Here is a 27323-nt window from a genome sequence, read left to right as displayed (position 1 = left end):
CCTCACTTTGTCCCTTGAGATTCATGGCAAGAGTGTAACTTTTAATGGTTAAGCAGTGATTCATTCCCATTAGTGATAGAACTTTGGAAGAATTCAGTGTTGCTGTGACTGATCTTCAGCTTTTTATTGGGATGGATGGCCCAACTTTCTTTCCTTCATTCTTTCTTTGCCCTGGTCTGCACTTCCCTGGAGATTCAACGGCAGTTGACGGGAGGTACACAAGCTTCGCAGAGTAGCTTGCTTAACTCCTGTCGACTGCTGTGCTTCCCTTCTGCACAGCGTCTTCTGCAGAGCCGATGGGCTCCGCGTTCCCATCTATGCAGCGCTACGCCCCTTGAGAGGGTGGTTTTACAGCGTCGACTTCTATATCGGTTGAGCGGGTCTTCACTGACCACTCAATCGATCCAGATAGGTCAATCTGACGGCAGCAAAGTCATAGTGTAGACAAACCTTTTCTTTCTTTCTTTCTTTCTTTCTTTCTTTCTTGAGCAGTTACATTTTTTTTTTTTACTGCACACAACACTGAAATCAAAGGCTCCTTTGACTACAGATGCAACAGCATGTGACATTTTAAAAATGTTCCATTCACACTGTGTGTAGGTAGGTCAGAGAGATGGAAGAAATATGAAGAGGCAGATACGTAGCTGGTGTAAATCAGCGAAGCTACATTTTAATGAACGGGCTCATGCTGTACATCCGCTGTAGATCCATTGCAATCATTGGGGTCAGATCCCAGGAGGGTTAAATTTGCATAGTGCTGTGAAGCGATGTCAGTTTACATGAGCTGAATATCTGTAACACGAGGTCCAGTCTGATATTTTTTCCTGTATCTGAGATGCTCATTGCTCAATACCACAGTCCCATTTTAATACCCGTGGCAGATTGTAAGATTTTATGATAATTGATAGTAGACAGAAATCTGTCAGATGGGCACCCAGCCAGCAAACAAACTGATCAATGAGGTCTGGGGCTGATAAGCAGCATAATGGGAATAGAAAGGGATTGGGGGTGGGAAGAAAAATGGAAACAGACACACCCACCCTGGAAAGGACCTACTCCAGAAGATGGGAAGCCACCTTCGAGGTATCCTGTGAGAAAGTGGGAAGAGAGTAATGTTGCTGCATCTGTTACACCCTCAGGGCAGCTCAACGATCTCAGAGCAATTAGCTCAGGCTCACAGCAAACTCTGGGATATGTTGCTTTTTCAGTTTCACTTTGCTATTGTCTTAGGCCTCAGTAACATTTTCAGGCTCTCCTTCCCAACTTTGAGGACCAGAAAATTACTTTCTGAAAATGATACTAGACACCTATTTTCACCTTTAAGTTATGTCTACGCAGCAAGCAGGATCCAACCACAGTGAATCTCAGAGCCCAAGTCTGCAGCTTGGGCTCGCAAGGAATGTGTTACATTCCTAAAAATACCTGCATAAACATTTGGGATTAGGCTAGAGTTCGGGCTCTGAATACTACGGAGTGGGTCGGCACACTTAAAGCCAAGTGACCGGCGGGCCACGGGTTGGGAACCACTGGCCTAGCCAGTAACAATTTGGGGATTCGTTTTCAAAACAGATGTCACTAAATTATACCAAAACAGCAGCAGGCTAGCAAGCCACGGTGATTGGAGACGGAGTTCTCACCTTGCTCTTAACTTTGATTAGTATGGGGCTATTCGTGCCCGAGCAGTAAATGATCCACTTATAAATTAACCCTACAGGCTAATGAGGGCTGAACAAGGATTGTAAGGAGAGGAAATATCTTTTACAAGGTAAGTGCTCCTGAGACTTTGTTTTGGAGGAACTCTATTGATTCCTCAGTTTGCTCTTCTCCTTAACACAGACAGACAAAGTAAGCAAAGACTGCCAATCCCTTCTTTGATTTAATCCAGCCCAGTACTCATTCTGCATCTATCAAAGTGCTAAAGAGTTTATAGTTTTCCTCCAATAGCAGTGAGCAGGGAGCTAGGACTCCTGGGTTCAATTCTGGCCTCTACATAGCAGTGAGTTTTAGCCCAAACACCCCTGCAAAGTTCACTCATTATTTCGCCCATGGTTAATCATTACCCCCTTGGGGGTCACTCACAGGGACACTTGGAGTTTGGATCCAGGACCCCTGTGTATTCTCTCTGTAATGCTTTTGTCCTAAAAGAAATGGACTATGCACTGTGAAATCTGGCAGGTGACTGGTCATTCTTCTCCGTGTCCCTGAGACAGCGCAAACGACAGGTGCTCAGACCTGTGGAGCTAGTCACAGCAAATTGCAGGACAGTTTCAGACTTAAATCCCTGGTCTAGAGGGAGAGGTAGATGGCTCTGCGCCCAAAGAGAGGTGACAACCGGAGGTGTGGGCTCTAAGGGGTTGCCACGAAGGGGGAAAGATGCAATTAACCCTGAAAGTGCAAGACTCACAAGGTCTGTTCTGGCCCTAAAGGCTATGAAAAGATGATCACATGGTTACCTTGTCCTTCCGCCCCACCAACCCTCATCCATTGCTTTGATTGAGCCACTAGATTCCATCAGCTGCCGGCTACACGGTGAGCTCCTCCGGGGGGGGAACTGTCTGGGCACCGCTCGGCACAATGGGTTCCCGTCTCAGTTACTGTGTGTCTTCCAAGTGTCGGGCACAGTGGGGGGGGGGGGGGGTCTGTTGCTGTGTGTCTAAGCGGTGCCTGCCACAAAGGGGTGCCAGTCCCTGAGCATCTGTGCGGTGCTTGGCACAAGGGAGCGTCCAGCCCAGGCGAGGCAAAGCAGGATAAATTAGGTTAATTAACCTGCACTTGGGGAGAAGCAGGGCTGGAAAGGTTGATGGAGCACAGCTGGGAAGGAACAGGAGGGGCTGGTATAAAGACAGGAAGTTGGCAGCCGCCGCTCCCTGGGAGAAGGGGCAGGGGGTGTTTGGGGCTATGGAGTGAAGCAGTGAGTCCCTGGAAGGAGGAAGGTTGGGCTGGTAAGCCCAGAGAAGGAGTGAGCTGGCAGAGCTCCAGGGAAATAGCGAGAGGGGCTGGCAGCAAGCAGCCCATCGTCGCTAGACAGAGGGTCCCCGTGGGCTGGACCCTGCAGTAGCGGGTGGGCCTGGGTTCCCACCCCACCCACTGGGCAGCGGCACAGACCCGGCCATGGAGCAGAAGGCTGCCTCGGACAATTGTCTGCTGGGACTTTCCTACCCTGGAAGGGGAGGATTTTAATGACCTGGCCAGAGGGACAACCCACGAAGATAGAGCACTCTGAGTTTCAGAGACACGGCAGGGTGCATGGATGAGCAGCAGAAGGAGGTGCTGGGCCTGGAAGGTGAGACTCCCCAGGCAGCCTAGCGGTGAGTAGACCCCGTGATCCCGAGCTCTGTTACTGTTTGTCTGTGCAGCGCTGGCACGCCGGTGTCCTGATCTCTGTGGCTCTGTGTGTCTGGGTGGCACCCGGCCAGGTGGGGTCCTGATCTCGCTGGTACTGATTGTCGGTGCAGCCCCTGGCAGAACAGGGCTCCGGTCTCAGCTGGGCCTCCAGGTGCTACCATAATAGACGCAATAAGTATAAATGAGATCTGCCAGGCTGGCCTAGACCTGGGGCACTTGACTTGAGGCTGTCCTAGGAAACCTTTCACCTCTAGGTCTGCAGGCTGAACGCTGCCCAGATTTTGAGCAGCCAAGAGCCACGGCATTCAGAGAAAAGGGCTGCAGCCCTTGGCGGTCATTTTTACCAGCAAAGGATCTGGGCCAGGGTTCTTCAGAAAGATGCAGAGACCTTTCCTCCTGCAAAGGCTGCTCGTGCGGGTGCAGTGCTGGGCTGCGTTCCAAGAGCTCTCTGTAAAGGAGAGGTGCTCTGGTGTGTGTGCACATGGTGTGTTAAGAGACTAGCTGCCAGTATGCAGTGCTCAGCGACGTGTATCAGAGTTCCTGCCATTTGTAGGAGCAACAAAACTTGCTGTTGTGGGCAGATTGCAACTCAGGAGACTTGGGTTCAAGATTTGCCACAGACTGCCTGGGTGACTTGGGGTGAGTTACCTATGCTGGGCATGTCAAAGGAGCATCTGACAACCTCTTTGCTGCTCAGCCTGTGAAATGGGGATGAAAACCCTTCCATCCCTCACAGGAGTGAGGTTAGATTCACTGGTGTAAATGAGGGGCCATGGAGGAACCCAGAGCGATGCATACACTCAAGTAGAAATGGTATCTTTCCAAGGTTCCTCACACTTCCCCTAACCCTCCAACTAGCTCAGCCAGATGCCAGGAAAAAGAATCTTTGAAATTAAGCTGGTCAGGAATTTTCTGGTGTTTTGTGTGTGTGGATCTTTTTCGTTGGGTCTTTTTTTTGAGGGGGGGCATGGTTTTGGTAGGCTAATGACAATTTTTCTAAAACAGAACTGCTCATTAAACAGTGTTGGCTCAATGAAACAGCTGAAAGATATTTGGTTAAAAATTTTCAAGATTGTCGAAGCATCACGTTTCAATCTTTTCACACCAGAAATCTGTAAGGTTTTTGAGTGAAAGCAGCTCTTGGCTTAGACATTTTAAAAACGGGAGAAGGTCAATATTGACTGAAAAACTTTGAAGTGATCAAAATAAAACATTTATTTTCCCCCAAATGAATTTTTTGCAGTTTACACAGTTGAGATTTTGCTTTTTTCTGTTCTGACAAATTTCAAAATTTCAAGAATTCTCATGAGATGGGAAAACCTTTTCCCACCCAGCCTTGCTTTGAAAGGAGACCTGCTCACATGTAGTCTGACAGACATGCACCTTGGCGTCTACACATTACAGCCAAAAGTCAAAGTGAATTTGCTCAGTGTAAAAAGACCTCGGGGCATTAACTGCAATGGTGCTTTGGTGAGTTTTGCCAGCTGGGATATGACTCGCCTTACGTTAGAGCTGTCTCTGTACCTACAATGTAAAGCAGTGTCTGTGTTAGAATTTAGCCAGGAAATGAAGGTTCAAACCTCTGTTTTGATTGAAATGTGCCGTGACCTCGCCAATGGCAACGATTAATGACCCCAGAACTGCATTGACGTCCTGCACCCTGACTCAGAGAGTACATCTACATAGGCATAAAAGACTTGCCATACAGCCACGGCTGGCACAGGTCAGCTGCAGGTTTTTGATCCCTGTGTAGACATACCCAGAGAGAACAGGGCTATCTACCGAGTCCCCCACCCTCTTCTCTCCAGCACAGTGCCCCCGAGAACTTTTCTGGGACATTGGGATTAGCACTGACTCCAAGCACATCCGAGTGGGTCGCCCGCTCCATGCTCTGTAAAGCAGCATCCTCTAGCAGAGCACTGGGCTCAGACTGACTGGCGGGGGCTGCATGAAGGGAGAGGCCAGGCCTGAGATACCAGCCAGAGCAGTGTTCCCTCAGAATTGTTGTATTAAATGAAGCAAGGCACTTCTGTGTACTGGTCTTTGCCAGCACCAGGTGCAATCTGCAGGAGTGCTCCATTCGAGCAAGGCCCCCCGGGCTCTCCTCACTAAAGAAATATGTGGGTCGTCTTCACGTTGCCCAAACCAGGCTTCTAATAATGTCCCCTGGAGGCATCATCATTATGTGCTTAAAAACCCAGCAAAAGTCAACAGCTTAATATTGGTGCAGCATGAGGGAGAAAAATACATCAGGGGCCGGGCTGGGGGAGTGAAGAGGAGGAAGGGCAGAAACAAGGTGGAAGGTTATAAGACACTGCAGAGAGTATGGCTACATCAGAGCTGAAGGAGAAATGTAAACAAATGAGTCATGGAAATAGACCCCCCACCCCTCAACCCCCTCTGAGAGACACTGAGGGACAAGGAAATGAAAGACACCCTGATGAGATGGGGGGTCAGGAAACTGCCCAGGCCTGAGCTGTGATTTATCCTGCCTTCAGCAGGAGTTGCCTGAGAACTGGCTGACTTGGAGATGGTTCTCAGGCCTCCTAGTTCTATGTGTGGCTCTGGGAGGAGCGTAGGGGTCTAACGCGTGAACTCCTGGGTTCGAGTCCTCCTTCTGGGGGTGTTTGTTCCAATACTCTTATGGCTAGAGAAGCACAGCTTGGCATGCGTGACTCTTGCATTGCATTTCTGGTTCAAGTGGTAAGAGCAGGGTGGGCTGGGGTGTCAGGACTCCTGGGTTCTTTTTCCATCTCTGCCACAGACTCACTGTATGACATTGGGCAAGTCACTTGGCATTCATTTCTCCATAAGGGTTATTTTCTGACTGCACAAACCCAGGGCAGCAAGGCTAAATCAGACCTGGTTGGAGGTGGGGCTGCAGTCACAGGGGCCATAGAAAAGCCATTCTGACCGCTGGGGGGGAGGGGCATGGGATTAGCATTGTGGGGCAGGAGCTGTGTCTTTGTTCTGTATTTGTACAGCCCCTGGCACAATGGGGTCCTGGGCCGTGACTGTGGCTCTTATGTTCTAATGCAAAAAGGAAAAGGAAAAACAGAATTTCAGGATCCTAGAAGAAGGGATCCCAGGGAAGAATCCAGCATGTTTGACATTCTTTAGGGACATAGCAACAGCCAAAGTGCATCAGCCCAATGGTTCATCCATGCCCTTCTCCCACCCCTTGGAACTGTCCACGCTCTTCAGCTTATACAAAGAAAATTATGTATGTCACCCCATGGTCTTATTTTTGTAAACCCCCACCCCAGCCCCTGCTATGCCACACGAACACGTCTTGTCTCCCATCAGCACGTCCCGTCTTTGGAGCACACACTGTCTGTCTGTCTAGTGCCACACTCAGCACAATGGGGCTATGAACCTTAACAGGGATCCTGGACAGGCCCTTCAGTGCTACAGAAGACCATGCTCAATATTTCACAAGGGAGGCTGGATCTGTGGTGAGGGCACCAGAGTTGGACTCCAGACAGCCCGTCTCAGTTCCCAGCTCTGCCGTAGACTCCCTGTGTCATTGATGTGTGTGTGCCTTAGTTTCCCATCTGTAAAATGGGGATAATGATGCTTCTTTTGGCGATTTAGAGCATCAGCTCCTTACAGCAAGGACTGACCCTGCACAGAACTTGCCACCATGGAGCCAGACCTCTAGGCATTGTTAGAGATCCACACGGCGTTAGATAGGACAGATCCCTGACTGCTGTGAATCTGCTCTACCTGCACTGGAGTCCATGGAACAGATTCCCCAACTGGAGTGAACCAGCCGTAGCTCTGCTTGAGTCAGTGGTTCAGATCACCAAGTGATGTCAAAGTGGCCATCGCGATATGCAGTGAGATTTCTATACATTTCTGGCCCAGTAGAATTACTTTCCTTGGTGCCCAGCTGATTGTGTGTTGTTGTAAGCAGGTTTTCAGTTGCAGAAGCTCCCTTTCCCATCTAGAGGGTGATGTTTATCCCTGTGCAGGTCCCTTGAAAACCCAATTTTACATCAAAGAAAAGCTTCAAAGGAAAATGTACAACTAGTCCTTGACGACAGTGATGAGGGGGTTTTATACAGCTCACAATGTTCATGATTCATATAAATGTCTGATCCTTTTCTGAAATCTACTAAGCTGTTGATCTCAATAATATCTTGTGGTGATCAGTTTTTCAGGCTAAGTGTGCAAATATAATAAATATTTTAGGACTTAAGTAGCATATAACCGTTAAACTCACCCTCTGCAAAAACGAATGAACATAATATCACATCTCCACATTAGGCTGGGAATTTCAAAGAGGCCTAAAGGGAGCTAGGTGTCTAATTCCCATGGACTTTTAACTTCCTTAGGCCCTCTGGAAACCCCAGCCTCAAAGTCCAACTTTTTTTTCCTTTCATGTTTTTATTGTTTTGTTAAATTTCACTTTTTATTTCCCAGTCTCATAAATGGGTCCAGTCCTCTCCACACACTGGTTTCCAGCTTTATTTTTAATTTGCACTCAAAGAAGAAGCAATTTAGAGACAAGTTCCAATAAAACAGCTGAGGATGAAAAACAAAAAAACCCCTCATTTTAGTCCTAGGTTTAGGTTTTATACACACTGAATGTTGCTCAAAATTCAAATGCAACGGATGCAGAAGACACAATACATATGTACAACAAGTCCAAAATACAGTGCCTGTGAGGAGTGCAGAGTTCTCACATCCATTAAATCTCCTATTAGCATGTTTTCTTCCTTTTTTCTTTCTCTTTCTATCTCTCTGTCTGAGTAGCGGGTAACATTTACAAAACCACCAAAGTGACTTAGCAGAGTAAGCCCGTTTTCAAAAGCCATTAAGAAGCCCAGTTCTCCCTGGGAGGTAGGTGTTTTTGAAAAACCCCACTGGTGCCTAAATATCTTCTAAAATGTGACCTAAGCTCTAGATTTACAAAGACGATGAGGTGCCTAGTGGGATGCACTAAGACTTCTAAGTAAGTCAGTGCTGCTGACATTGGGTCCATGCTACCTGATGAAGGGAATTATTTTCTTCCTTTTTTGAGTTTGCAGATGATGCTGCCCTGGCTTCCATAGATCTGTTCAATAAGGCTGAGATTTTCAAAGTCAGCTAGAAGATTTGATTCTCCAATTCCTGTTAATTTTAATGCAGACTGAGTGTGCCTATCCTTTAGGCAGCTTTGACAATATCAGCCTGAAAGCATGTCCAAGACAGCTAGATGCTCTTAGGAGCACTTCTATGATTTGTAGAGCTCCAGATATACACGTAGGGCTCTACGCGGAAGGAGAGAGACGGACTCTCACATAAGCCACATAAGAGCCATGCGGATGAATTCATAGACATATTTCAATGCTCACCCACATGCTACTTCTGCAGATACAGCAAATCAACGTGTAGTCATGTGACCCCCTCTCAGTTTCCTCAGAGCCCATTTCACCTCCTTGTTCCTCAGTGTGTAGATGACCGGGTTCAGCATGGGCGTGGCTACATAAATGAAGAGCTGCACAGAGGTCACCAGCACTTTGCTCTGACATGGCTGCATGTAGACCAGAGCACAGGGCCGAAAGAACACCGTCACCACTGTCAGATGTGGAGGCTGCTTTGCGTCGCCCTTCAGCTGAATTCATCTTCAGGATGTAGTAGACGATGCGGAGGTAGGACATGGGGATGAGGAGGAAGTAGGTCATGGGCACCATGCCAATATTGGTGAAGCTCACGGTCTCGATGATGTACGTGTCCGCGCAGGCCAGCTTCACCATGGGGAAGATGTCACAGAAGAAATAGTCCACCACATTGGGCCCGCAGTAGGGCAGCGTGAAGGTCAGGCTGGTGACAATGGTGGCCTGAAAGGAGCTGGTGACCCAGGTGCTGGCAGCCAGGATGGTGCACACCGTCCAGTTCATGATGATCAGGTAGCGCAGCGGGTGGCAGATGGCCACGTACCTGTCAAAGACCATGACGGTGTAGATCAGACATTCCGTACTGCCTAGGAATTGGAAGAAGAAGACGTGGGACACGCACCCGCCCATCGAGATGCTTCTACTTTTTGCCCAGAGATAAACCAGCAATTTAGGGGTGCTGATGGAAGCTAATCTAAGGTCCAGCACGGAGAGATTGCAGAGGAAGAAGTACATGGGGGTGTGCAGGCAGGAGTCAGCGAGGATGGCTGATAAAATGAGCAGGTTGCCCAGGAGAGTGCAGAGGTAGAAAGCTAAGAAGCTGATGAAGAGGATGGTCTTCTGGCCTTTGGTGTTGGGGATCCCGAACAGAATGAATTCAAACACCACAGTGTGATTCTTCATTTCCATGCGAGATGGGGTCATTCCTGGAAGCACAGAGATAATGCAGCCATATTAGTAATCTCAATAAATTGTGGTTTGTTTATTCCATAGCACACTACAATTTAATCTACAAGGCTAAACCTTTCTAAGCATCATAAGTTTGGTGAAAGTGAGTGAAGAATCAGGACTCTAATATTTCATTGATTCTATTTCATGCTACTCAATTTAATTTTCCTTTCTTCTTTTCCATTCAACCATCTTCTAGTCTATTCAGTTCTTATAGATCATACTAGGAAGAAGTACATGGGGGTGTGCAGGTGGGAGTCACTGAGGATGGCTGATAGGATGAGCAGGTTGCCCAAGAAGGTGCAGAGGTAGAAAGCTAAGAAGACAACGAAGAGGATGTTCTGAAGGCCGTCAGTGCTGGGGATTCCTAAAAGGATGAAATGAGTCACCACAGGGCGGTTGACCAACCCAACAATGGTCTCAATCCTGGGGTAGGGGAGAGAAATAATGCCAATACGTTAGTGAAACAAAAAAACATAACATCCTTTTTATACCTTCTATGCTCCTTCCACTGCCACCACTTTACTGCATGTTACCCCATTACTCACTTTCATTCGTAGTAGTTATATTTACTTATTTTCATGCTTGTTGGGATCAGGTCCTCACTGTGCAGTGCCAGAACACTGAAAGAGAAAATGTCTGCCTTCAAGATCTTAGAATCCAAAGACGAACAGACAAAGGGGATGTCCTACTCCATTCTACTTTATTCCAGTTTCGTCTCTTCTCTCCTCTCCTGTTTTAATTTCTTCATATTTATTCTATGCAGGCTCTTACCCATCTTTATCACCACAGCATCTTAGATTCTTCCAGTGGTGGATTAGGGGATGTGATCAACATTTGTCATACGTTATTTGTTCTTTCTCTCATCCTCTCTGTACAGGGATTATTGTATGTGCAGTGGAGTAGTTTGTTTTGGCTGGGATTCATTTTTATCAGTGTAGATGTTGCTCTGTGTTTGTGTTAAAGGAAAGGGTGAGGGTGCAACATATGAACAAATGAATCTAGTGAAGAATTGTCCCAGCTTTGTTAATGATATGAATTGTTTGGCAGTTTATATGCGGGTAAGAGAGACAGGGAAAAGGAAAAAAGAGGAATAGCGACAGCTTGTCATCTGCTCAGCCATGATCAGCAGGCTGCGTTCTGCAAATATCAATAATTATCATAATATCATTCTGTAAAAATTTAAGGTCAGGTTATAAGGACAACAATGAAGTGTCTATTTGCATATTCTCAGGGAGCTTTCTCCATGCATGAGAGGTGCTGTTGAAAGGGAGAAGGGGCCGTGTTGGGGTTATAACATGCTGGCTACACTACACAGCTTACATCAGCGTCGCTGTAGCACTCCTAGTACAGACAGGCTAAGTCAATGGGACAGAGCTCTACCATCATGTTAAATACTCCAGCCCCCGCGAGCAGCAGTGGCTATATCAATGGGAGAAGCTCTCCCGTCCACACAGAGGTGTCAACACCAGCGCTTAGGTCAGTGTAACTTACACTGGCTTACTCAACCCCCTGAACAACGTAACTTTTACCAACCCTAGCTGTGGTGTGTACATAGCCACACAGAGATTAACAGAAAGAGGGAGATAAATGATAAACATGCACACGAGAGAGACAGGCAGACAGGTACTGCAGAGAGAAGCAGGGACAGATGGATGGATGGATTTTTCTGTAAAGAAAATATTTGGGTGACATCGTCCTTCAGTAGGCGGAGACTGACAGATTTCAAGACAGGAAGAGACTGAGGGACAGAGAAAATCTTTACTAGACCAGATGTTTTACACTGTTTCATTGGGAGAGGACGATCCAGTTGAATGGAATTTTCCTCTTCCCCCTGGCCGTGACCCCTGTATAGAAGCATCCAGATTTTTATCCAAAACAGCACATCACACAGCAGAGGTGCCCGGTCTGCGCTTTTGTTATCCAGCCTGTAGACCTAATTGTCTCCAAAGGTAGCCAGGGATGTCCACAGCCTATTGCCACAGGCTGCTGCAGAGCCCCAGAGCTTTTTCACAGCTTCCCACAGCCCTTAGGCTGTCCATGGTCTTTAAATCACCCAAGGTCCCTTTGGAACCTGGTCTCTCAATCCCCTCCAGGCTCCTGGTCTGAGTCCTCAGCAGAGTCACCAATTAACTGAGATTTTGCATCATTTTAGAGGACACTCACAGACCCCTCAGGACCAGCTGCTCAGCTGGCATAACTAAAGGTAGCTTTATTAACCTGAAAGGGATGGATCCTCAGCTCCACCAGGCTGCAGATTCTCCTCTCACTCAGCATGATCTGAATCCTGAGTAACTCCTTTAGGTTCAAAGGGGCTGATTCCCCTCTGTCACTCACCCTGATGGTGTAAATCAGGACTAACTCCATGAGGCTCAAAGGAGCTATGTAGATTTACACCAGCTGAGAATCTAACCCATAAATGATGAGGGGACATAGAACGTTAATTATCATCTAGTCTCTCCTGCTGTGTAACACAAGCCAGCAAATTTCACTCAGGAGTGTGAAATAGAAGTGAACTGGGCCAGGTGTTCAGCTAGTGGTGTCTGTCACCAACAGAGCTTTCTCCTTGGTTTGTATTAGCCACTGCTCCTGTGACCCCTTCTGTCTCTTTGTGCACATGGGTGTATTCATGCAGTTGTGTGATTATCTGTGAGGGTGAAAGTCAGTGCTGTGCAGATGGACAGCGTATTTCCCATGCACCACTTGGGATCACCTTTTGCTATGCAGTACAGACTGGCAGTATAGTGGTCCCTAGCAACTCCAGGAAGATCATGGCCCTAGTGTTCTGGGTGCTGCTCAGATACAGCGTGAGACAATCCCTGACTTTCAGAGTTCACAAACAGAGGAAGGGTTACTGGCCCATTTTACAAGGGGGAACTGAGGCACAGAGCATTTGAGGGTGAGTTTTTCAAAGAAGCCAGGCTTCCGAAACTCATTCTAGTGCAGTTGGCTTTGGGCTCCTAACTCCTATTGGCTTTCTTGAAAATCTCAGACTGATTGAGTTGTCCGAGGTCACAAAAGGAGTGTGTGGAAGGGCCGGGAATGTGACCCAGCACTCTAGGATTTCAGTCTGAGCATTACCCCCAACACCATCCCTTCTCTTTGCATTGGGATGAACATCACTCTGCATCTTGCTGGGTCTTGGGCATGTTCTCTTACCCAGCCCTTTGTACAACCCGTGTTCGTGGGGAAAGGATCTTTAGAGAATTAAGGTTCATTTAACTTATAAAAGCTGCTCCTTCACTAGCCAGGTAAGGCTCGTCTTGCACCTCTACTGTGCCTCGATGCTAAAGGCTTAGCAGTGGTTAGCTACATTTCTGGCATAGCCTGTAACCTAAACCAGTCCATAGACCCCACACACAGAGGGTGTGACAGAGCCAGGGAAGCAGGGATGTGTTAGGGGTTTGTCAGCACTGAGCTCATGGATCCGTTTGCTGCTGCCATAGCAGAGCAGTGTCAGTAAGGCCCTTTGCAATTCTTTTCATCGCTGTCATTTCTTGCTGTTCCTGTGGTGGGCATCTTATTTGGGAGCCGGACTGAAATGGCAGAAGGCAGAAGTTATAATTAGTCTCTGTAGACAGATTATCCCAGCTCAGTCATAACATACCATGTCGTGGAATGGCCTTTGGGGTTAATTAAAATGCAGGTGTTCTAATGAATACCCAGGGGGGCCCTTATCACTGTGCTGGGTAGCAGCTCCCACCTTACTCTTGGCTGGCTCCAGCTGAGTTCCATGTGTCATTACCAGGAACAGCAGGGCCGAGCTGCATTTTACTCTTTTTACTTGTATTCTCACTGTTCTTATCAGAGGCGGCTGGGACCTGCTGTTGGTGGGCAGAGGGCACGGTTCAAAGACACTCACATGCTCTGCTCTCAGCTGCCCCTCCCTGCAGCTCCCACAGCAAAGTGTTTGCTTCTCCGTCTCCCCGCGGCCGCAGCTTGCAGCCTGCTCCAGGAGCCGCTGGACAGGGAGGTGGGCTGGCCAGCAAACCCTGGCAGAAATCTGCACTTATGTGACACCTCCTGCACCCACCCTGGGTCGCCTCTGATTCTTATCATTGGTATTTTGGTAGAACCTACAGACTGGAACTCAGATGCGGGCCCCTTTCTGCTGGGTGTTGCGAGGACACGTAGTAAGAGACTGTCACTGTCTGAAACGGATACACATTTAATGGATGAGAGAGACAAAGGATTTAATGATGCCTGTTTAACAGACGGGGAAAGTGAGGCACAAAGCAATATAGCGAGTTACTCAAGGTCAAATGGGGAATCTTCCACAGAACCTGTACTTGAACCCAGCTCTCCTGTGTCCACTCCTTTGTCCTAGCCACAAGATAATGCTTTGCAAATAATTCCCATCGGCTCTTTAAATGTAGGTGTGTTGACTTGATACAGTTCTCAGTTACCAAACACTATAGCAACCTCCTCTCCCTCCTCCTATCTCTACAGCCATCCAGTGCCCAGGGCCTGGAGGTCAATGCAGCTTTCCCATTGTCCAACAGAAGTTACAGCCGTTTTTAAAGTCCATGTCCACAGCTGTGCACCTCTCTTCCATTCCAAGTTCTCTTTGCTCAGTCGCCCTGTTCTGGGTTTGTGGCTCTTTGGAAATTGGTTTCTTGGACAATGGCAAAGAAACAACAGAGAAAATTCAGGCTGAGCCCTGGCAGTGCAAAGGGGAGCTGCAGTGCAGGGGGTGGTGCAGGCAACTCAGGAGGGGGTGCTCCTCCCTCAGTCAGAGCTGTTTTCAATGCCGGGATGTTGTGGTAGTGTGGACTGTCCTGCAGGGAAAAGGGCAAGCAACATGGCTCACATTATCTGCCTCAGTTTCCTTTCCGTTTTTAATTTTAATTGTTTTTTTATTTATAGGCAAAATCCCACTTCATAAGAGCTGATGACAATTCACAAAAATATTATTTTTCTTTTGTAGAAGGCCATTAGAGGGTAATGGGCACTGCACCCACACCGGTGAGAGACAGACCCTGCCCCAAAGAGCTTATAGGATAAAAGAATGATTTGCACCACAATGCCTTAGGTGGGGAACTGAGCCCCAAAGAGTTTGTCATTTGTCTAACTTCCTGCCAAGCTCTAATACTAATCCTGGCATAAATATATTCACTTCCTGCCTCACCCAAAGCCTGGGTAATTTTATTGATTTCATGCATAACCTGACCCCTAGCATAGCCCAACTGCCCTCAGCCCAATCTCAATAAAATCATAATTCCTTTGACCTTTTCCCTAACCATAGGAAAACACCCATGTCCTCCTCATTAGCCCTGGAAAACTCCAATTACTTCCATCCTAAACCTAATCCTAAACCTGGAATAACTCCACCGACCTCCTCACCAGTCTGGATCTCTTGGTAAGGGTGGGTCAAGCAAACAATGTGTATTTTAATAGGGCAAAATGTAAGCATGTACATCTGGGAGCAAAGAATCGAGGCCATGCTTATGGGATGGGGGACTGTATCCTGGGAAGCATTGACTCTGAAAAAGATTGGGCAGTTGTGGTGGAAATTCAGCTGAAACTAAGCTCACAGTGAGAAGCTGTGGCCAAAAGAACTAATATAATCCTAGTGCATAGAGGAGGAATCTCGAGTACAAGCAGAAAGGTTCTTTTACCTCCAGATTTGGCACTGATGCAACTGCGGATGGTATACTCTATCCAGTTCTGGGGTTCACAGTTCAAGAAGTGTGCTGCTAAATTGGAGAGGATTCAGAGAAGAACCATGCGAATAATTGAAGGATTAAAAAACGTGCGTTATGGTGATAGACTTAAAGAGTTCGAGCTATTTACCTTAACAAAAAACAGGTCAAGGGGTAACTTGATTACTGCCTGTAAGTATCTACATGGGGAACAAATACTTAATAATGGGCTGGCTCTTCAGCCTACCAGAGAATGGTCTAACATGATCCAACAGCTGGAAGTTGAAGGTAGACAAATTCAGACTGGATATACTGCATACATTTTCAATAAAGAGAGTAATTTGATCCTTGGTAAATTGTTTCAGTGCCTTAATGGAGTCTCCATCGAGGACAATTTTAATATCAAGAATGATGTTTTTCTAAAAGACATGTTCTAGGGGACACTGTTGGAAGACCAGATACTGGGCTAGATGGACCATTGATCTGACTCAGATGATCACAGTGGTCCCTTTTGGCCCTATAATCTATTAATCTAATTTTAACCCTGGAATAACTCCACTGGCCTCCTTCTTATTTCTAACCTAGCCCTGGAATAAATCCGTTGACTTCCTGACCACCTCTATCGGAAGACATTCCATTTCAGCTAGCAATTTTTGCAGGACTGGGATTAGCCACCTTTCATTTTCCTGAATGCTGCCTTGACTTCCTTATTCTTCAGCGTGTAGATGACCGGATTCAGTATCGGGGTGACCACATTACAAAAGATCTGATTGGGGGTAGCTAGTACATTGCTCAGGGACGGCTGGGTGTAGAGGAGGGCACAGGGCCCGAAGAAGGAGTATACCACTGTCGGGTGCGATGCACAAGTGGAAACCACTTTCCGACGGTGCTCAGCACTGCGCATTCTCACCACGGAGGCAGCAATCCTGATGTAGGACATGAGGATCAGGAGGAAGCAGGTCATGGGCACCATGCCAATATTGGTGAAACTCATGGTCTTGATGATGTACGTGTCCGCGCAGGCCAGCTTCACCACAGGGAAGATGTCACAAAAGAAATAGTCCACCACACTGGGCCCGCAAAAGGGCAGCGTGAAGGTCAGGCTGGTGAGAATAGTGGTGTGAAAGGAGCTGGTGACACAGGTGCCAGCAGCCAGGATGGCGCACACCCTCCAGTTCATGATGATCAGGTAGTGCAGCAGGTGGCAGATGGCCATGTACCTGTCAAAGGCCATGACGGTGTAGAGCAGGCCCTCAGTGCAGCCTAGGAACTAGTAGAAGAAGACCTGAGACATGCACCCTCCCAGCGAGATGGTTCTACTCTTGGCCAAGAGACTGACCAGCAATTTACAGGTGCTGATGGAGGCGAATCCAAGGTCCATCACGGAGAGATTGCAAAGGAAGAAGTACATGGGAGTGTGCAGGCGGGAGCCAGCGAGGATGGCTGATGAGATGAGCAAGTTGCCCAGCAGGGTACAGAGGTAGAAAGTTAAGAAGCTGATGAAGAGGATGGTCTTCTGGCCTTTGGTGTTGGGGATCCCTAAGAGAATGAATTCACACACCACAGTGCGATTCTCCATTTCCATGCCAGACGGATCATTCCTGGAGGTATAGAGAGAATGCAGCCAGATTAGAAATCTAAATAAATCATGATTTGTTTATTCCTTTGTACCCCACAAGTTTTACTCTCAAAGGGTAAACCTTTCTAACCCGCATACTTTTGGTGGAAGTGAGTGGAGAATCAGGACTCATATTTGGTCGATTCTACTCAATTCTATTTTCCTTTCTTCTTTTCTATTCAACTATCTTCTATTCTATTCAGTTCTTATAGCTTATCCATCATCGTGGTATCAGAGAGCCAAAGAAAAATTAATAAAACGAAAGCAAATTATCATGAATTGGAACATGAATTTAGCTGACTCCTAAGCACTTTTCCAGAGAGAGTGCAAGACCGAAAGAAACCTCCAAAATACTTCAGTATGATAATGCAAAATTTTCCTCTTTGTGTGGAGAGAGAATTTCATAGAGTTTAAGGCCTGAAGGGTCTATTAGATAATCTAGTCTGACCTCCTGTGCATCACAGACCATTGAATATACCCCACGCTGAGACCAACAATTTCACTTAAACCAAAGCACTTCTTCAGACGTCCGAAGACTAAACAGTTGTGAATCACCAATGCCTGACACAGTGAGATATACTTGGCTGATCGCAGCGGGTGACACAACCCCCCATGCTGCAGAAGAAGGTGGAAAAAACCCCAAGGTCCCTGCAAATCTAACCTGGTAGAAAATTTCTTACTGACTCCCAAATCTGGTGATCAGTTTGACCAGGAGCATGTGAGCAAGTAGCAACCAGTCAAGCATCTAAGACTGAGAATGTTCTGTACCAGCTCAGAGCTCCAGTCAACCCAAGCTGCTACATAGATTTGGAGAAAGAGAGAGAGAGAATGGGAGATAGAAATGGAGAAAGAGAGCGTCAAAGAGACAGAGTGAAGGGGAGGAAATAGACTAGAAGGCTACTCCAGAACCTTACACTCGGTGCCTTAGCCAAGAGTCACACAGTCACCATGCAGGGGAAGTCTTTAGCCCTTTCTCCCCAGTTTGCTCCACCCAGTTTGCAGACATTGAAGCAGATCCTACATACCCAAAGAGGCTGAGATCTGTTCGTTATTCTGACTTGGAAGAGATGCTCCATCTTAATGATAGTGCAACCGTTGCACACAAGACCTGTATAGCATTGACACAGCCACCACAGTGACTCCAGAATCATCCATGTTCTCCAGCTGCAGGAGCATTTATGTTGCTCTCTGGCCTGGCCTTTGGGAGTTTAGCCCTTGGGCAACTCCCCTCTCCCAGTCTGAGACCTGAGAGGAGGGAGCAATTAACCAGCAATTTGCATCAGCTGTTTTCCAGTTAGTAGATGGGGATAATGGGCCACCTGCATTAGAGGAAGGTGTGAGGTGTCGTGGAAAAGATCACACAGCTTCTCTTTTGGGGTCAAATCGAGCAGGGCTTTATTCTGATAGACACACGCACAGAGCTATGACCATAGGGATGCCCTGGACAGCACAGGGTTTCTGCGCTGCTGTCAGGAGTCTCCGTACAGGTTTGAATGCTGATGGCTTATATAGGATAACTCTTCACATACTGATCGCATAGTGGAGTTTTCCATTGCAAAACAAGTCTAACGGCTACTTCCTTATCTCTTACACAAGTCTAACGGCTACCCCCTTATCTGTTACAAGCATAGCTAGGAGCAATTACAAGAGCAGGTAGTTTCTAAAACAGCTTAAAGCGCAATCTACCGTCTTCAGTGGGTTCTTCCATCCATAGTCATGCTAACTTACATTTCCATCGCTCATTTCAGTGAAAAGCCTACCAGGCCATGCTTTTGTGCTTCCACATTCCCCACTTTGGTGCTTTGTAGCACCACATCTATAGACTCATTTGCATTAATCCGTTCACCTCCTCGTTGTCTTTTTCCTTCTCTCTTAGTACTTCTGTGTACATCAGTTGGACCATCTGTTTTATTTCTGTGGTCTTTATACTTTTCTGGGTTTGAGTTACTATACATTGACAACAACAGTTGAATAACATGAACGGTAGATATATTCCTATTATTATTCCAAGGAACAACAGTAACCTCTGAACAATTTTGGAGCCTAGATTTCCTAACAAAGCTCCAAACCAGCTCCAAATACTCCAGTTTACAGTCTGGTGTAATTTGGCAGTGGCATCTTGTATCTTTGTTAAGGCATTATAAATTCCTTCTTCATTATCAGGGATATAGATACAACATTCTTTTCCTATTAAGGTACATACCCTTCTTTTTGCTGCCAACACCATGTCTAGAGCCATTCTATTTTGTAAGACCATTTGCCTTATTTCTGAAACTTCAGTGGTGACGAATTTAAAAGCTTCAGTGGTTCCATTTGCTACCTCCTCTAATACTAATGCCACTCGTCTAAGTTCTTTAATGGTTCGTCCTACACCATAGCTAGGGAAGGTTATGGCAAAGAATCTATCAGTCTCACTTATTTCTCTTTTAGACCGGTGAGGGATTGGTGGTTTAACAAGGTCTCCTTGAACATGCCTTATGGCCGGACTTAAATATGCCTTATAACATCTACCGGCCCATCCCCATGGCCAATATTTATAAGCCCGAGTGCCACATACCCAATACTGTCCTAGTGTAGGACTTTGAGTATAACAAGCACTTGGGGTTGTACTCCCTATGGTCATTTCACATTGATGGTCTGGTATCTCTCCTAAGGTTTTAGCTATCGGATTTGTTCCGACTATAGCTCCACACACATAACACAGAGGAACCGAGTTGTTAGGATTTACTACTCTAATAAATTCAGTTATATTTTGTTTTACGGAATTCCAAGTTGCATTCCAATTGTGAGGGCTTTGGTCAAATGCCTCGTTTGGCGTCTCTAGGAGAACTGGTACAGGGATCATAGGAATTCCTCCTTAAGCATGAATAGGAAGATGGGCACAAACCCAACAATTTGAAACATTAACATCTTTCATATATTGAATTATTGTAGATAAGAAAGACTGTGAGGCAAAGGGTCCATATAAGAAAGTGTTGCATTTTGTACCGCTTATACTGTAGCAGTGAGATATTGGAGACCATAGACACCCTGGGTTTCACCTCCTGGTGAGTTCACCAACACGTCCCACTATTATGGTGCTGTACTATTTTCCAACTCGACCTTGCCTGCTACAAATGTTGGCCTAAAGTCCTAAAACTTTGGCTTCCACTTTACAATAAGCGTTACAATAAGCGTTGGGATGATATAGCTGAGGTTAGTCCTGCTTTGAGCAGGGGGTTGGACTAGATGACCTCCTGAGGTCCCTTCCAACTCTAATATTCTATGATTCTATGATTCTAACACAATCAACACCATTAAACAAAAAGCAATTTGTCCTTGTCTCACTTCTAAGTCCCAATAGTTGTCAAGAATAGTCCATGGACTTGTGGAGTTTTCAGGGGAAGAATTGTTGTAGATCATTGGATAAGGGTTAGGTTTTGCTTCTCAAATTATATGGATGAGGTCATAGCACGTCTTTTTCCCTCTGACATGGCAAATCCTCTTCCTGTGCAGGGGAGAGGTTACGAGCACTTACACCCTGCTCCTCTGACCTTATTTCTTCAGGTGCAGAGGTCCTTTTACAGTGTGAGGCATGTATCCAGGACTGGTGGCCTTGGCACTTTACAGAAGTGTTAGTGGTGAGGAGTACCTGGAATGGACCCTTCCAATATGGTCCCAGAGCTGACTTTCTCTGGTGGACTTTCACGTAGACCCAATCTCCAGGTTGGAGGGAGTGTCAGGGTTCCATTGCAGGTGTTAGAGGACTTCTTGAACCTCTGAGTGGACAGACTTGATACACTGTATTAACATTTTACAATAGTCCAGTATCACATCACCCATTAACTGTAACTCAGATTCTTGCGGATCGGGCGGAGGGGTGTGTGGCAGTCTCATAGGTCTGGCCATAAGGATCTCATGTGAAGATAGTCCAGGCTTCCGGTTGTCAGTGTTCCTAATATACATGAGAGCTGTGGGTAAGGCATCTGGCCACTTCAGGCTAGTTTCTGCACATATTTTAGCTAATCTAGTCTTCAGATCTGAATTTTTTCTTTCTACAGCTCGGCTAGTCTGGGGGTGGTAAGCCCAGTGCAGGTGTTGTGAATTCCTAAGGCTTTACACGAGTTCTGAATGACCTGTCCTGTGAAGTGGGTTCCTCTATTGCTGTCCAAAATGAGGGGCAACCCAAACCTAGGTATGAATTCTCTCAACAGTTTCTTGGCGACTGTTACTGTATCCGCTTGCTTACAAGGATATGCTTCTACCCATCTTGAAAACATATCAACTATGACTAACACAGATTCAAAGTTACAACATTTAGGCATTTGGATGAAATCCATTTGTAAGTTCACAAAGGATCCCCATGGAGGGGGGTGCACTGGAGGTTTGGTCTTTTCTTTCTGGCCTATGTTATGGGCCAGACAGATAGGACAAGTTCTGCAGTACTGTTGCGCTATGGAAGAAAAATGTGGGGCAAACCAATCGTGCTGCACTATAGCAATCATCCCCCCTTTGCTCGTGTGAGGCACTGAGTGGGTCACACGGGCAAGGTAGGGTAAAAGGGCTTTGGGTGCTACTATGCGGCCATCCAGGGAACGCCACAAGGTATCTGGGTGCAATTGGCACCCTTTTCGAGCCAGTCCTCTTTTTCTTGTTCTGGAGCCTGATCTTGTAGTTCTGTTAACTTAGTAAGACTTGCCAGGGGTGACTGGTCTGACGAAAGGAAAAGGTTAGTGAAATCTGGCACAGGAGGGCCGGAAAGGGCCGCATTCCTAGCTGCCTGATCAGCTAGGGCATTTCCACGCATGACATCATCATAAGGGGTAAGGTGGGCTTGACATTTAACAATGGCTAGGGCAGAGGGTAACTGCAATGCCTGCAATAACACATCAACATATTGTCCATTTCGAATGGGGGTTCTAGCCGAAGTGAGGAACCCTCACTGCTTCCAGAGTTGACCAAAGTCATGGACAACTCCAAAGGCATAACAGGAATCAGTGTAAATGGTTGAAGATAGATTATTAGCTAGTATACAGGCGCGAGTAAGGGCTATTAATTCAGCAATCTGGGCAGACAAAACATGTTGCAGATGGTGTGCTTCTAACACTTGGTGCTGAGTACATACAGCATATCCAGAGACAAGGTTACCCAGGCTGTCTCTAAGGCAAGAACCATCAACAAACAAAACTAAGTCAGGGTTCAACAAAGGGACATCTTGGAGATCAAGACGAGAAGTAAGGAGATGTTCAGTAACTGACAAACAATCATGACGATCACCGTCAGAGAGAGTTGGGAGGAGTGAGGCAGGATTTAATATGGGACTACGGGTAAGGGTGATATTTGAGGCTGAAAGAAGGAGGTTCTCATATTTGGTTAGCCTCGAGTTGGATAAATGCTGGGTTTTGCCTTTTAAGAGTAGGGCAGCAACAGCATGTGGAATGGCCACAATCAAAGGGCATCCCAAAACTAGAGTCTCAGCCTTTTCTACTAAAAGGGCTGCTGCGGCAACTGAACGGAGGCAGGGAGGAGTCCAGCTGCTACTGGGTCTAAGGCAGTGCTAAAATACGCAACAGGATGGCTCTTGTCTCCATGGGGTTGAGTCAGGACCCCTTGAGCAAACCCACCTTTTTTGTGAAAATAAAGGGTAAAAGGTTTCTGGTAGTCTGTTAATTCTAGAGCGGGTGCTTGAGACAAGGCTTGCTTGAGGGATACAAAAGAGTGCTCAGTCTCGGGGGACCAGATAAGAGGTTGAGGAACTGAATCTAGGGTCAGATTCTGCAGGGGTTTCACGATTGATGCATATCCAAGGATCCATTGCCTACAGTATCCCACCATTCCTAAAAAGCTTCTCATTTGTTTACGAGTGGTAGGCTTAGGTATTTGCAGGATGGCATTGATCCTGGAAAAAGATAGGTGTCTTTCCCCTGCAGAAATATCGTGACCTAGGTAATGTACTCGGGGAAGACATAGTTGCAATTTAGATTTAGATGCCTTATGACCCTTAAGGGCAAGCGCAGTTAATAGGGTAAGCGAATCTTGTTTACAGGCTTCTAAGGAGGGAGAAGCCAGCATTAAATCATCTACATACTGGATTAAGGTAGACACCCCCATCAAGGGCTAGGGAGTCCAGGTCTTTCTTCAAAATTTGTGAAAAAAGAGTGGGAGTCTCTGTGTCCCCATAGGGAGCCAACACCAGGTGTACTGGAGCCCTTGGTAAGTAAAGGCAAACAAAAATCTGCTATCTGGGTTGATTGGGATAGAAAAGAAAGCAGAACAGAGATCCACAACGGTAAAGTAGGTAGCAGTTGCTGGAATCATGACAAGATAGTTGCAGGACTAGGGACAACGGGAAAAGAGGGTAAGATCACAGCATTAACTGCTCGGAGGTCTTGCACAAATCAGTAAGTGTTTTTTCCAGGTTTTTTTACTGGAAGGATAGGAGTGTTACATGGGCTGTGGGTGGGAATAATAATCCCTTCTTTTAATAGTGAGGTGATAACAGGTCGAATTCCTTCTTCGGCTTCTCTGGAAATGGGATACTGCGGGACACAAGGGAGAGGCCTTGTTGTGTTTAGCGTAATGTGTATGGGTTCAGCACTTATTATGTGGCCTACTTCGTTTGAATGGTTTGACCATAATTGTGGAGGCACCTGTGCTAACAGTTCCTGTTTCAATAAGGAAAGTGTCAGGCTCGGTGTCTCTCAGGTCAGAGTCTTGTAATAATGTCAATATTGCTTCTCCTCCGGGTTCTGGTATGTCAAGATAGATACCATCTGGGGTACAATAAATGACACAACCTAATTTGCATAACAAATATTTGCCCAATAGATTAACTGGTGCAGACGGGCTGAGCAAAAAGACATGCTGCTCAGAGATAGGTCCAATAGTAACTGACAAGGGTTGAGACACAGGGTGAGGGATAGACTGACCACTTATACCTATCGCATTCACAATTTCTGTGGAAACAGGAACATGGAAGAATTCTGAAACCCTTGAAGTAGACTGGCAGGCACCTGTATCAATTAGGCAAGATACAGTTTGACCATTTACAAGGCACTGCAGGCTGGGTCCAGATTCATCTAGGGGAATTAAGGGAGCGATGATGTCACAACCCTCCGTGCTGTCCTATGCGGGGTTACTATAGTGGTTTAGGGTTGGGGTTTGGTTGGGGAGAGCGGGAGGGAAAATGGTGGGGTTTGGAGTCTGACCTGGTCGGTTGGGACACGTGGATTTCCAGTGACCAGTTTGTTTGCAATAATGGCACTGGTTTCCGTAGATCCCATTGACCATGTTGCCGAGGTTGGGTATTTGTACTTGTCCCTTATTCGGTTGTCTTCCCCCTCTGCCTCTTCCTCTCCCCCTACCCCTTCCCCTTTGATTCCCACTATGGTTTTGTAATTGTTGAATCTGAAGGGCCATTAACTTGGTCTTGCTGTCTTCTTTTGATTTTTCTAATTTCTTCTGGAAATGTTGTGCGGCAGCTAATAGTTCTGTCAAAGGTTTTTCCTCCCAGCCGATCACTACCCATTGAATTTCATTTGAAATCTTGTGTGAAAGTCCTTGAACAAAGGCTGCAGCCACGGCTTGTGGCGCGTTTTGCTCAGGATCATTCATACCCGAGTGGCATTCAAACACCTGCTTTAATCTCTGGAGGTAATCAGCTGGTTCTTCCCCTTTGTTTTGTTTGCACGCATTAATTTTAGTCCAATCGGCTTTCCGTGGGCAAATTGTAAGTACCATGTCTAGTAGTTCATTACAAGCATTGACTAACTTTTGGTGGGTACTGGGATTTTGGGCTGACCAGCGGGCTGCGGTATGAAGTCTTTGAAAGGTTTCTCGGGGAAGGATGGCTTGCAAGAGTTAATTTAAATCTGCCCAAGTAGGGTCATAACATGTCATAATGGTTTGGAGCTCTTCTTGGAATTTTACAGGATCTTCCCTGATTTTTGGAAATGCTCGAGCTCGGTTAAATAAGTCTGTCGGGGACCATGGGACATGCAGTTACTAGGTCTGTCCCTTGTCCTGGAAGTTGTTGGAGCGGGTGCAGTCCAGCCTGGGCTATAGTGGGTCGTGGCCAGAGGCCATATTTGAAGGGATCGGGACTTGGACTGAGTCAAGGTTGATTAGTAACCACAGAAGTGGGTCCCGGGCTGGCAGTCTGGTCAGATATACCCAGGTCAGGGCTGGTAGTAGAGTCAAGCAGAGCTTCTTATGCTTTATAAGCTGGTGGACGCCCCGAGGGTGCAGTAGAAATTGGAGACCATAGATCTAGCAGGTCCTCAGTTGTTTCTTGAAGATGGGGTACTCCTTCTAATGCTGGATACAGATGTCTAGGGCCCGAATTTGGGGGAGAGGCCAATTTCTCCCGTACTTCTTTCAATTTTTGTTTTAATTTTTCCTGGGAGTCTTTAAGACTCTGAGTTTGTGACTTATTACGCCTTTTTGAAACTTCATTGTACCAGTCAAAAATGCATCTCATACTGTCTGGGATACTTTGGATCCCAGTGACTCCAATGCCCCTCTCAAATACATTCTTTTGTCTAGATAAAAGGTTCCTGCCTCGGGGAATTGTTTGCTGGGATCATCTCTAGTGAAAAAATGCCATTTACCCAGAAACTTGCAAGTTTTGGGAGAATAATGTGTATACATGTAACAGGCTGGGATTCCTTTAGAGGGAACTGGCACTTGTTTAGACTGTCCTGTTTCCATTTTCACTCACACAAGATGCAAAGGAATGGCTTATTGAGGGATCCGTATTGCCTCATTCTCATCCCGCAATCTCCGCTGCTGAGGTGAGGACGAACCCGATATTGGAACGCTTATTTAGCGGGAGGGGTTTGGGAAGGAGACAAGACACAAAAGGGGTCCTCCAAAGTCACAGGAGTCCAAACCCTAGGCCCGTCTAGCGACCGAGGCTAAGGTGTCTTGGACAACGGATATAAGGAGGCTCATGATCCAGAAAAGGGGAGGGGGTTGCCTTGTGGCTGCAAACACTCCACCTGTCCATTGGGTCACTGCGTTCAGGCAAGTCCCCCTTGCAATTGACTCACACCGGTAGTCGCCAACAAAGTTCGCAGTGGAATCAGGGTGGCTGGAAGTTGCCTTAGTCCAAGACCTGGTCAACAGCTCATTTTGCAAACACAATCATTCGGGACTCACTCATCCATCTTAGCACCCCTTAATGTGCTGCTGGGTGTAATGTTTCAGAACTGCCAAGGTGAGGACCTGATAGTGTCCTCAGCCAACAGTATGAACCCCTAGATTCTCCCTGTGCGCTTTTCAGAGACAGACAGACAGGACAGACAGACATGCAGTTTTAAAGCTCACCTCGACCCTTATCAAAGTTTAGATCTCGCTTGGCTGTTCTCGCATAGGAAGCCTACGGGCAGACCTCCTCTGAAACCCTGAATAGAGATTTAAAAAGTCTCTTATCTTTTTGATTGGCACCTGGGGTTCAGCGGGGAGCGGTCCACGGTCCTTCCTGGATGATACCAGTGCTTGGAGATCCGAGTCACAGCACCAAATTGTCGTGGAAAGATCATGCAGCTTCTCTTTTAGGTCAAATCGAGCAGAGCTTTATTCTGAAACACACACACACACAGAGCTATGGCCATAGAGGAGCCCTGGACAGCTCAGGGTTTCTGTCCTGCTATCAGGAGATCCCGTACAGATTTGAATGCCGATGGCTTATATGGGATTGCTCTTCACATATTGATCACATAGTGGAGTTTTCTATTGCAAAACAAGTCTGACACACACTTCCTTGTCTATTACACAAGTCTAACAGCTATCCCCTTAGCTGTTACAAGAATAGCTAGGAGTGATTACAAGAGCAGATAGTTGCAAAAACAGCTTTAAAAAAACAGCTTAAAGCACAATCAACAGTTTTCAGTGGATTTTTCCATCCATAGGCATGCTAACTTACATTTCCATCATTCATTTCAGTGTAAGGACCCCAGGCCTTGCTCTTGTGCTTCCACAGGATATTTACCTTGTGTATTTGAAGAATGTGGTGTTGTCAATTTGTGTTTTAAGGGTTATAAACCTTTAACCTTTTTGAAACTAACAGCTAGTCTCATTAAACAATTATTGTCTGACCTACTCTGCTGTCTCACCCCCAATCATTTCCCACAGCTGTGAACATCTAAATTGATAAAAATCAGAAAAAAACCCTGAAACATACAACTAATAACTTTGCACAACTGTGAACGCTTAAATGATAAAAATCAGGGAAAAGGCTGACAAGTCAGGACTGATGTTATGAGTCAAAATGTTTAAAAACTAAAAATTGAATTCTGCCAAGTCTCACTGAAAGATCTCCTAATACAGCATACTTCCAATCTCGGCCATTGAAGCTGTTCCACTCTGTATGAACAATGGTCAGGTCCATCACTTCTGAGGTGGAAGAGA

The 27323-nt window shown here is 46.4% G+C and overlaps 1 protein-coding gene and 1 pseudogene across 1 annotated transcript; both read right to left on the bottom strand.

The window, feature by feature from the left end:
• Positions 1-8541: 8541 nt before the first annotated feature.
• On the bottom strand, positions 8542-9461 carry LOC137147949 (olfactory receptor 10D3-like). The gene is made up of 2 exons (XM_067540369.1): positions 8906-9461; positions 8542-8600 (listed from the first exon to the last, which is right to left on the bottom strand). Exons 1-2 carry the CDS (start codon positions 9459-9461, stop codon positions 8542-8544), a joined length of 615 nt encoding a protein of 204 aa, XP_067396470.1.
• Positions 9462-15983: 6522 nt separating this feature from the next.
• LOC137147942 (olfactory receptor 10D3-like) lies at positions 15984-16901 on the bottom strand (annotated as a pseudogene).
• Positions 16902-27323: the final 10422 nt, after the last annotated feature.

This window comes from Emydura macquarii, unplaced genomic scaffold (genome assembly GCF_026122565.2).
Source record: "Emydura macquarii macquarii isolate MOO-44397 ecotype Brisbane River unplaced genomic scaffold, CSIRO-AGI_Emac_v2 contig_582, whole genome shotgun sequence".
Classification (NCBI taxonomy): domain Eukaryota; kingdom Metazoa; phylum Chordata; order Testudines; family Chelidae; genus Emydura; species Emydura macquarii.
This window is presented reverse-complemented; position numbering and strand designations above follow the sequence as displayed.

What these genes read in the sequence shown, in the direction of transcription:
- LOC137147949 (XM_067540369.1), bottom strand. Translation starts at nt 9,461, where the DNA reads ATGTACTTCTTCCTCTGCAATCTCTCCGTGCTGGACCTTAGATTAGCT. An exon ending in AGCCTCCACATCTGACAGTG is followed by an intron (nt 8,601 to 8,905) that starts GTGACGGTGTTC and finishes CCTTCCGCGTAG; the next exon opens with AGCCCTACGTGTATATCTGG.